The following is an 11,982-nucleotide window of genomic DNA, read 5'->3' as shown; positions in this document are numbered from 1 at the left end:
TCATCCATAGTCATGACGATGATTGTTCTCTAGTCGAAATAAATATTTACTCGTAAAAATCATTATTTGGACAATTTGGATAAATTTAACAAATACAAATTGCTATTAGCTTTCTAGTCACTGTTTTATAAGTTTATTTTTTAGTTTAAATTGTAGATTGTGGCTTTAAGATAACTCGTGATAAAATCATAAAGTTCAAAAATAAATTAAGTCAATTGGTCTTTTGTCGTTTCTAATTTAACAAAAATAAAAACATATAAATGAATTAATTTTAATTAATAAAATTGGAATAATATTTTTTAAAATTATTCATTAATTAAAATATAATTAGTTATAATTACAAAAAATGAGACAAAACAATTAATTAATAATTTTAATATTTATTTTTATTTACAAAAATAATTATTAAGATTATACGTGTAATTCGATGCGATGAAGGGATTACAGTGCTGTATTAAAGGCTCTTAACATGAATCTAGATACAAATATTGATACGAAATAAGAAAATTCGAAACCTCTAGTTATATATATATAATTATTTCAATGATTCTTCGCGAAAAGTTTCTTTACTAAGAAGTCAATATTTTGAAAGTGCTTGTATATATTGCTAAAGAATATTGGGCAAAGCTAATCCTGCTAATTTCCAATCCTCTTAGTAGTAAATATTCAGATAACGTCTGATATGTATGTGATAGTCCCTGGACGAAGTTAATGGCAAAGAAGTTACCTAGCACTCGGTTGTAACTTCGTATGAGCTTATTAAGAACTTTATTATACTAAGCTTGAAATAATATTATTTTTATTTAATGATGTACGAGCACCATGGTTTGATTTTCTTATATGAAGTTTTACTAACTCTAAATCAATTCTGAAAATTTTAAGGGGGGGGGGTGTTGCCTAATTATTTAAAGAAATAAATGACTTCAAAAAAGGCATATTTAACATTGGTCTTATGGGAAAACGGTAGATGGATGGTTTGTTTTCATAAATTTTTACAAAACTATAGTGGATTAAAAAAAACTATTTAAATTAAAGTTAAAACTTTAATAAATTACTATTGAAAAAAAAACCCGTTGTGCTCGACTTATTAACGAGGTATGAGCACGAAGGGGACACAAAAAAATATATTTTTTCAATTTTGATGGTGAACTATTTTATAAACTTGACAATATAAGGCGAAAAGTAAGAATAAAATTTTTCGAAATCTGGAGAAATTTTCAAAAAATCGAAAAATGAAAATTTTGCTTAATTATTGAGCTTCAGATAATTCGAAAACCAAGGCAGATATCGAAAAAACAAATTTTTATTTTCTACATTCATGAAGTTATAACAAAATTCATCATCAAAGTTGAAAGTAAGGTACAAATAATTTTAACCACAAGTCTAAACTTGCCTGGGCGCTCGCACTACCTTAAATAGTCTCAGATTTATGAATACCCTTAACACTGAACACATATTTACGATGACACAGCAATAAATGCGTATTAAAAGAAATCAAAATTTTTATCTAGATACTGTAATATAAATGAAGTATAGCACTGAAAAATAACCCCAGATTGTTTTTATTTATTCCATGAGAAATATTTATAATTTGGTAAGATATCCATAAATTTCAAGGATTTTTTGTAAATGTATTGGACGGAAACATATGGATTTAAATTTACTAAACAATAACCAACATTTAACCAACATACAGTTATAAGTTCAATCACATCTAGTAATCCATGAGCTTGGTGCTAGCAGTACCACTAAGCACCGTTTTGGTGTCATATATTTAATTATTTACGTTACGATAGGTAAAATATTTGCAGAGGCGGTTCTATCAAGATATAGGGTGCAAAATTTATTTGTAGCCTCTCCAGTGTTTTGCTAATAAGTACAGAAATGGCGCTTTAATGAAAAAAAATCAAATAATTCTTAAATTATTAATTGATTCTCCTCCGAGAATCGACTCTGATAACTTATATATTTAACTATTTAAACTAGGGTTAACACGTTTCAAAATAATGCCATTTTTAAAGAGATATTAAAAGACTTTTTATAAAAATCATGAAACATTTGTAAGATAGTATGTAATATGATCAATATTATTGCTTTATAAAGTTTAGTTTTTCTCTCTAAGTGTTAATCGTAAGAAGAAAAGTATTCACTATATAAACATTCTATGATGTTAGATAAACATTCAATGACAGTTCAAGAAAATATTTCTTTTCTCAAATTTTCTGGCAGTAAAAAAAGGAAGATCGCAGATAGGATCACGGATTGTATCAATTATTTCATTAAATACATAAATCTTTTATGAGTAATATTTGCAATTGCTCAGAAAAAAACTACATCACGGAAATTTAGAAAAAGTTTAAAAAATAACTTTTGAATTTCCTAGAATGTTTTTTGTAAGCCTAAAAATATTTTGAAATTTTATTACAAAGGACATAATTTCGTAAACAGTATGAGAGATTAAATAAAAAACTTTGTTTGGTTAAAAGAAGATGGACAACTATTCTTTGATTGCTTATAACTTCTTCATTTTTAAATCAATTTTAATTTCAATTTCAAATTTTACCATGGTATCAAGTCTAGTTTTACATTTTTATGGATGATATGGCCAACTCAACATCAGGATTATCCCCTCTTTCCTTTGAATCTTTTTGGAAAGAAAATACATCGCACATCTCTATAAATGAATGTAAAAATGATTTTTTTAGATGCTGTCTCTTCCATTTTTTCTAAAAACTAATTGGATGTTACTTACCCGTCAAGTTCTTTTTACAAATTACGCTTTGATATGTAATGATTTATTTTTGGAGAGTCTTAGGCTTTCCTCCCGTGCATATTATAAATATATCCATAATTTCCGTAGAAATTGATAAATTAATACTTAAAGTAATTTAGTAAACATATTGTAGGTTTTTACATAAATCGAGCTACATTTCGTTACAATATTAGAAGTTCTACAAAACGTCCAATTGTATAAAATTTGTATCAAATTTTTGGGTATCTGCAATAATATTATATGTAATTAAAAAAAAATGCAAAATTAGATTTTAAAATGTGATTTTCTATTTATTTAATTTGTTGTGATGCTTTCAAATTTTTTGAAAATATGATGGCCAATGATAAATAACTGAAGAAAGTTTAAATATTTGTAAGTGCGACTGAATAAGAAATTTGTAAGATTAAAATTATTGATCAGGAAAGACTTATTACCATTTGCAAAGGCATAAAGCACGGTATATATGTTCTATATTAGATTGTATTAATGACTATCACTTTTAGAGCAAAATTGTGCATTCAGAGCAAAGTGTTAAAAGTGAATTAAAATTAATTATGTTCGGATATTGGATGAAGAACATTGTAATATAATTAATAAAATTATAGTACTTTGTGTGAAATGTTATTTAGTCAAATTATAGCTACAATTGTCTTATGTGTATATTAAAACTTATCTAATTATTGTTTCATTATTGTTTTTCTATATAATTTCGATTAATGATAAAAAATTAGAATGAAATAAGATCGCAATGTTTTTGGATTTTTAGATTTTATTCAAGAAAATTGATATCAAAATAATAAAATTTTTACTTTGCTTAAATGATTAAATAATTTTTGAGTATCATATCTTCTGATTTAGTAGTCAAACCAATATGTGCGTACATTACTTTGGTTTGATCAGGATATTTATTTTCTTATAACTTTCACAACACAATTTTTTTAAATGATCAAACATAAAATTTTTTTTTTTGGTTTTATTTTCCAACCAGAAAACAAATCAGAATAATAACGTGGGATAAGGAAAATAGTTGTAAAACCAACAAGTTAAGAAAAGTTGAAATAAAATTGGCAATAAATTGTTAATGTCACGTTTCCTCAACAGTAATTTCCCTCCCTGCCTCTTTTCGTGACCTTAAGGAAGGAATATGATTATCCCCCCCCCTGCTTGTGACGTATTTCAGGAATGGTCTTTATTGTAACATCTCTTTTTAACTACTTTCTAATGAGTTTAAAAAGATTAAATATTTTACCAAATTTTAAGTGATAAGTGTAGGCTTTTTTATGTAAATTTTTATTGTGCAATTTTGTAAGGAATATTTAGTAAGGAACAATTAATTAACTATTTTCCAAACTTTCTTTTTATGAGCATCCGGTCAATTAATCGAAATTATATAGTAGAGACTAACTTATAGATTGAACGTGAATCTGATCTTGTTGTGAATTAAAATGTGTGCAATATATATTTTTTATTTGGAGCATAAATATATGGGAATAACAATTATTATTTCATTTAATTTTTAATAATATTTATAATAAAAATTAAACAATTTGTATATAAACTGTACGTAATGAACACCACATGTAAAAAATTTTATGCTTTTTTTAACTGCCTATTACATCATTATTATTATTATTAATTATTATTATTATTATTATTAATTATTATTATTATTAATTATTATTGATAAACATTATTTATATAAAATATATTTAACAAATACACAAAATATTAAAGAAACAACCCATTCAATTGAATTTTTTTGTGTCGTTTTACGGACTTTTAATACATAGAAACATCATGTCTATTTATTCAAAGTACCATAAAATATTTAGACTTTATTTTTCTTAAAGTGTCTTATTTCGTCCACAGAGCATCTATCACCAAAATGATCTATCACAACTTCACCAAAATCATTTATGTGACTAGGAAAATATAAAAATTTTTTTGATCTTGAAGTGTGTAATCTCAAATTCACGAAAATAAGGTGTATACACGAAGAAAATATGTGATATAAAAATTGTATGGCTCTCGAATTATTTATTTTAAAGTATACCGTGCGAAACCATTTGCGGGGAACGTATCTAATAATAAAAAAGATGATGATATACTCGCCTGAAAGGTCGTGTTTATATATGCTTTTTTTTTACTATAATTGCGAGAAAGTTACAATAATAGATTCATTACAATAATAGTTTTTTAATACTATATGGGAACTTTGTTTAAAGCCAATCTTATTTATATAAAGTCAATAATAATACTGTATGAAATTACTCGGAACCAAATTTTTTCCCACCAGTTTTCCCACATTTTTTTGTCAATTAAGGTCACTACATGGGTTGTTTAAGCTCAAAACGCCTATATGCTAATAAAAAAACTATTATTGTTATGAATCTATTATTTTAGTCTCTCGTAATAATAGTATAAGAATATAGTTTAAAAAACTAAAAAACACACTTGTTGCTTGTTCTAAGTATATATGTATAGTATGGTTATCGGTAGTATAATAAATGTATATAACTGATGATATCCTATGCATGGGTATGATATTAGAGAGTTAAATACAAACATACATTAATACAGGTGATGTTAATATAAGCGTGTTGAAAAAGAGGATATAAATACGACCATTTAGACAAGTATATCTTCACCTGTTTTAATATTAGATACTTTCTTCATAAATAGATTCGTAGGCTACACTTTAAAATAAACAATTCAAGAGTCATGTAATTTTTTTACTAGATATTTTGTTCGTACATATGCCAAAGGTTCTTCTTTTTTCCTTGGCATTTTACTAGATATACATGCAATTTGCAGCAATTGACTTGTGCAAACTAAAGTAAATCGTTGCATGTGAATGAAAGCATGTAATCTTACAATAAATTTCGCTTCAGTAAAATCTCTTCCGACAGAAAATTTGCATGAAGCTGGATTATATGCATGTGTATGTAAACGAAAATAGTTTCAATTTTCCAACTTAGTGGGCTAGGAACCACATTTTTCATGTGTGTTTTCTGACTCAAAGCGGTTTTGGGCGGGAATCTTACATGTTTCAGACGGTCAGGTACAAAAATAAGAATTAGAAGTTATAGAAGTTATAAGAATTAGTTTACGGATTCCTCAAGCAATAAATCCATCACTTGGCACTTGGTATGCAGTTAATGCAGTCAGTCAATCAGCAGAAATTGGATGTATAGTTTTGGATTCAAATTCTTACAAACCGATTCTCATGTAAAAACAATGTTTCAAGCAAAAAATTACCTATAGTTTTTTTTTATAAAGGAATAAACTTATAGTTTAAAGATGTCTTCTATCCCTTCTAATTTAAGAACTTGAATTAACTTTTAGATTTTCTTGAAGATCAAAGTTTTGCTTAAAACTAGCTCATACTACATTGATCTTATTAAAGGGCGGCTAAGGGTTTTTCTGGAACATATTATAAATTGATACACTAGAACAATAGGGCATTAACTAAAAAGCACTCTTCACAAATAGCCTACTAAGAACATATTAATATCCATGAGTAATCAACGTCTAAGATACAAAGATTAACTTGCGTGCCCCTCAATTTACTCTAAAGGTAGACACCATCATAGAAATTATTTAAGACTTCAACTACGTGAACTTCTTTTTATTCGAAAATATAGCAGAAAAAATAAAAATTTCAAAATCGACGGGTTTGGTATTGGAAAATTGGAAAATTGGACTCAATAGGTAGGTATTGATGGCCACATGAATTTACTTTGTCCATAGAATGAGTATTTAAATTATTTATTAGTACCGTTAATATATTTGTCCTTTCTATCTTTGGAAATATAATTAAGTTTTCTTTATCTATTATAAATGCTGAAAGATGCAGTAATCAATATGTTTGTATATTATCCTAGAAATAAACCTTTATTAAATTTTAGTTCATCATTTTTCACATAGATGAAAAGTAGTTAACATTGAGAAAATGAAAATAAATGTAATATAATATTTTAGAAAATAAATTTTATCTGAACTAGTTATACAAATCATTTTATTTAATTCAGTTCATACATAGAGTACCAATGTTAAAAAGATTAAATTTTTATATGGGATGCGCAAAAAATATACTTCGAAATGTGTCCTCTCAGATTGTAATGCTAGTTTTTGAAATGAAGAATTAAACTAATGTAAGTTATAAAGCTAATTGCCTGGAACTCAAGCCATTAAAAGTAAGAAATATTGATTAATTATGCTGATAGCTTTTGCCAATTTAAATAGTAATTTTATTTATAGAGGAAGTATTTTTACTTGAGGAGATCGTTTAGCTTGGGGGAAGTAAATTATGCACTGGCTGGAAGTAGATTGTGCATTCTTCTAAAATTAACATTGGCGGCAACATCCTTAATTCAATAAAATGAGTATTTGACTTTTTAAAAATTTAAAGTATAGCTAGAAAACATTAGTCTTAAATCATAGTATTTACTTGCTGCCTTAAGAACAGATTTTCCTGCTAGTACTTTTATTTCAGATTATTAATTATTTTTCAATGAATTTCACGGTAACATATAAATTGAGTGAAAAAACAGAAACTTGAATATTTCGAAAAACTAATTTTCAGTTTTTTTTTTCACTAATTGTTAACAATTTTTCACAAAAAGTTACACGGTGCACATATTAAATTAGGTAGGCGAAGGACTTTTTATATCTCTCCTTTTTTGTAAGCAGTTGTCGATAAAATATATTCACTTCCCACAAGAAAACAAAAGAAATCTGTCTGGGCACTAGCTAACTATTCATTTTTTACGCTTCAAAATATTCTGGAAGATCAACACTTTGTGTTAGCTAGACCCTGCAAAATTGTTTTTTCACAGAAAAATATTGGTTTATGTACACAGCGGTAAAAGCAGAAGTCTTTAATAATTTAACAACTATGAAGGTTTAAAGTGAAGTGCCCTGAAATCCTGAACTGATCAAAAAAATTACTTGACCTCTTTTCTTGCACTAAAAGTACGATCTGTTCATAAAATTAGTACTCTCCAATTAGCACATTACAATAAAAATAATTTTTGTATAGAAGGTTGTTGAAATGTAATTTTTGTAGAAAGTTTATTACCTTTTTTAAACCACCCCCCGCCCCCCAGATAAGGATATGTAGAGATTTTTTAAACTATCTCCCCTTCAAGATCTTTACGTGATTAATGAATGATCCGAGAGTGCTAAAATATTAAACACGCCTCCTGAGTTAATTGTTGAAATACCATGCATAGTCAGTGTTGATTTCTTTATCACATTACATATACCAACATGTGACACATACATAACTGATAATCAAGTATAGTACATATTATAATATTTCCGCCCTAATTGTCGCCCTCACGGGTAAACTGTGTTACGAAAAAATGTTTCAAACTAAAGTTGTTTAATTTTTGATAAGGAACATTTTTTACATTTAAACTTTTGTTCTATCTCTAACGGTTTACAAGATGGGTCCTACGGACCCAAGTCCCAATTGACCTATGATGCTCATTTACGAACTGGACCTCACTTTTTACGTCCTGAGTACGCTGTAAAAATTTCAGCTTGATATCTCTTTTCGTTTTTGAGTAATCGTGACCACAGACGGACGGACGGGCGGACAACCGGAAATGGATTAATTAGGTGATTTTATGAACACCTATACCAATTTTTTTTTGTAGCATCAATATTTTTAGGCGTTACAAACTTGGGACTAAACTTATAATACTATGTATATTTCATATATACATGCTATAAACAAACTTGGGACTAAACTGATAATACTATGTATATTTCATATATACATGGTATAAAAAGCAAATTTTTTGAGTTTATTTCCCTTAAGAGGCATAATACAATCTGTGATTAATATAATGCGTTGTTTTTTTTGGTACACTCAATATATGTATTATGTATGAATAGACGGAAATATAAAATAAAAACAATAAATATACAATTATGTAACCAAATAAATACTAATTAAACAATACTGACAATAAACACAGTATGGAATCTGTATTATTTTTTCTAAACATTACAATTAAAATATCTGGCGTCAATTGTAGCATAGAGATGTTGTGAATTATCCATTCGGTATTTTTAAATAATAAATTTCAATATTAATTAGATATTTTTATGTTTATTATGTTAAGTACAATAAAATGTGTTTTTAGTATTTAAACACTTTAATCTTGTATAAAGTAGTAGATTTTGATTTTAAAGTCTATCAAGATGGTTTTAAAAATAATTATTTTGATCAGTGTAGCATTTGGTTATGTTCATTGTCAAGGTAAGTAATAAAATAATTTTTTAATACATTTTTAAAGGAAACGAGATATTTTCAAAAAACTGATTTTCGGGATCCATGAACATCTAAGGCCGCGCGAACGTGTCTGTAGTATATGTGACTTTTCAGACAACATCTGCACTATCAAAATAAATGTTTGTAAAAAAAACCAAGCTTATTCCGTTCGATTCCGAGGTTGGCCATTTTTTTGACTATGATGATCGTGTTATTATATACGTACATTACATTGTTCAATTGTTCCACATTTTTTATATTTACGTCGCCCTATCCTTTTTTGGGAATGTGTTGAAATGGTGTAAATTCAATAATAATTGTGGTGACAAAATCATGATCATCTGAAAATCTTAAACGCCTTATGGATTAACAAAATTCACGTGAATATGCATGGTTTATTATTTTTTTTGTTTTTTATTAATCAGGTGTTTCTGGTCGATCAACCAGGTGTATTTAATTATTAATTTAATCAATAATTTTTAAATGATTTTTTAAACTTGAATGAAAATTTATTTTTGGATGAATAGTTTTGTTTGACATAAAACAACAGTTGCTACATAGTTACATTAGTTTCCCGTTGTTGCAATCTTGGTAGAACTAGACATGCAATTAAATTTTAAAAAGGGCGGGAAGCGCGTTACAAAGGATATACTGGCAAGATACGTATGAAGTTCCAATACATTTTTTGGAATCATTTGTAGCAAGAAAAAAATTGCGTTGTTTAATCCTAATTTATGTAATTTATTATTTAGCCGCAACGATTTTAGGTTTTATTAAGTTGTTATGTAATATAAGAGAATATTTTCTAAATATAGAATTTAATTTAACAAAGAGTTAGTAGAAAAAACCATACAAAAATTTTGGAGAAAATTTTAATTCTAGCAATAATATTTCACATCGCAGGTTGTCAAATAAGAATATTTACAAAATTACCAAATGAAAACGGACCAATATATTTAAAACGAGATATAAATAATCAACTTCATTTTTTACTTCCAACTGAACGTGGAATTATTCTAAATGCTGGCGAAGAAATTGTTTTGGCATGTACTGGAAAAAACAATGGATTTAAATTAAGTAAGAATTACATTAAAGTATGGTTGAAAAAATAAAAATAAAATGATTATTTATTAGGTCCACGAGATAATTTGCAAGCCGCTTACTGTTCTCGAGATACATATTTTAATATTTTTGGACAAAATTTACCTATAGCCGACATAAAATGTTTAAATCCAATTATGGGTGAAGTTCGTGACGTAAATAAGCCTTGCGGTAAAAGTGGCGGCGTTATTAAACAAATTGGTTTTGGTGTGCAAAACTATTGGTGGACTTTAATTTCGACTTGTTATGATCCCAATAATGGTGAAGCGATGTATGCAATTCATACTTTAGTTGGAACAGCACAAAGAGGTATTTCATATTACACAGTATGTCGCATTTTAGATGAAGATACTCTCATATTTTCGTAATTTATTGGAATATCGATTTGAAATTTTGCACAGTCATACAGGCTGATGGGTCGCATTTTTTAAGATGGGTACTTAATCGGAATCAGAACTTAAAACTCACCTACTACAAATTGACAAATAGGGCCGATTCTTAATATTTTGTCTAGCGTCAGAAATGGTTTGAGATATCGAAAAAAAAACTATCAGAAAAAGTTGCTTAGAATATTTTTTTTTATCATATTAGTAGTATATATCACATAGTATATCATCTCAATAATTTTAAAGTTCGGATATCGGTAAAAAGCGTTTGAAACGAAATGTTTTTTAATTAGGTATAAGAAAATAATAGGGGTGTAGAAAATTAATTAATGAATCAAAATCTGATTTTATCAAATTATTGAGAGGTAAAGTTTAAAATGAAATTTCAGTGGGGAGTTCACAAAGATAAACTCTCCATGGTTAATGATATATTTATTAAAGATATGCTAAATTTTGTAAATTTTCAGATACCGAAAAATTAGGGGACCGACCATACTTCTCCACAAATGGTGCAGGACGAGCAACAAATCCCATTCGCGCTTATAGACAACCAAATCAAATTGCAACATTTGACAAATTGTTAAATTCAAATGATTTGGCTCAAAGATATATTTATCCCAATTCATTTTTATCTAAGGGACATTTAGCACCTGTTCGTGATTTTCCATACAAGAATTGGCAAGCAGCCACATTTCATTTTATAAACGTGGCTCCGGAATGGTATCAAGTAAATTCCGGCAATTGGAATGAATTGGAAATGTTAACACGATCTGTGGCTAAAAACTATCGTGCAAACTTTTTAATTATTAGTGGAGTACATGATTTGCTTCAATTACCAAATAGAAACAATCAAAATGTAAATATTTACTTAGAATCGGGGTCAAAATTACCAGCCCCTAAATATCTATGGAAAATTGTAATCCATACACAAACTAAGGATGGTATTGTTTTTGTGGCATTAAATAATCCATTTACAAACAGTGCAAACGAGGAATCATTTTGTACGGATGTATGTGACAAAGCTGGTTTTGGATCGAATTTGTGGAAAAATTCAACGGCCGGATTAGTTAATTGCTGTGATGTTAATGAGTTCAAAACGATCGTGAAGTATTTACCTAATTTTGGGCAAGTAAATGGTTTGCTAAGAAAACTATGAATGCATTCGTAATTTGAAATAATAAAAAATAAAAAAAATAATAAAAAGACTATCATGTGTTATAGAATTTCTTCTAGGATTCAAAAATCGCATAAAATAACCTTTAAGGAAGTAGTCATATCTCATAATCATATGATGCATGAGATTTTGTGTCTGCTACTTTAATATTTGTTTTGAACAAAGAGGTTATTATCAGTTTTGTGTTATTTTTTCTGAAAAATGAAAAAGTGTTTAATATGCAGATTTCAATATTCTTCAATATGTGGCAGCAGTTTTCACAAGT

General features: G+C 27.6%; 1 protein-coding gene across 1 annotated transcript; it reads left to right on the top strand.

The window, feature by feature from the left end:
• The first annotated feature begins 8,959 nt into the window (after positions 1 to 8,959).
• LOC123297525 lies at positions 8,960 to 11,749 on the top strand. The gene is made up of 4 exons (XM_044879219.1): positions 8,960 to 9,044; positions 9,960 to 10,133; positions 10,191 to 10,466; positions 11,011 to 11,749. The coding sequence occupies exons 1-4, from the start codon at positions 8,987 to 8,989 to the stop codon at positions 11,697 to 11,699; spliced, it is 1,197 nt and encodes a 398-aa protein (XP_044735154.1). The 5' UTR covers positions 8,960 to 8,986; the 3' UTR covers positions 11,700 to 11,749.
• Positions 11,750 to 11,982: the final 233 nt, after the last annotated feature.

This window comes from Chrysoperla carnea, chromosome 4 (assembly GCF_905475395.1).
Source record: "Chrysoperla carnea chromosome 4, inChrCarn1.1, whole genome shotgun sequence".
NCBI lineage: Eukaryota > Metazoa > Arthropoda > Insecta > Neuroptera > Chrysopidae > Chrysoperla > Chrysoperla carnea.
The sequence above is the reverse complement of the archived record's forward strand: the minus strand, read 5'-3'. Positions and strand labels throughout refer to the sequence as shown.

Bases quoted from the DNA above. Each gene is read 5' to 3' on its own strand.
- LOC123297525 (XM_044879219.1), top strand. From the start codon at position 8,987: ATGGTTTTAAAAATAATTATTTTGATCAGTGTAGCATTTGGTTATGTT. The intron at 9,045-9,959 runs GTAAGTAATAAA...TTCACATCGCAG, and splicing joins TGGTTATGTTCATTGTCAAG to GTTGTCAAATAAGAATATTT. The intron at 10,134-10,190 runs GTAAGAATTACA...ATTATTTATTAG, and splicing joins AAACAATGGATTTAAATTAA to GTCCACGAGATAATTTGCAA.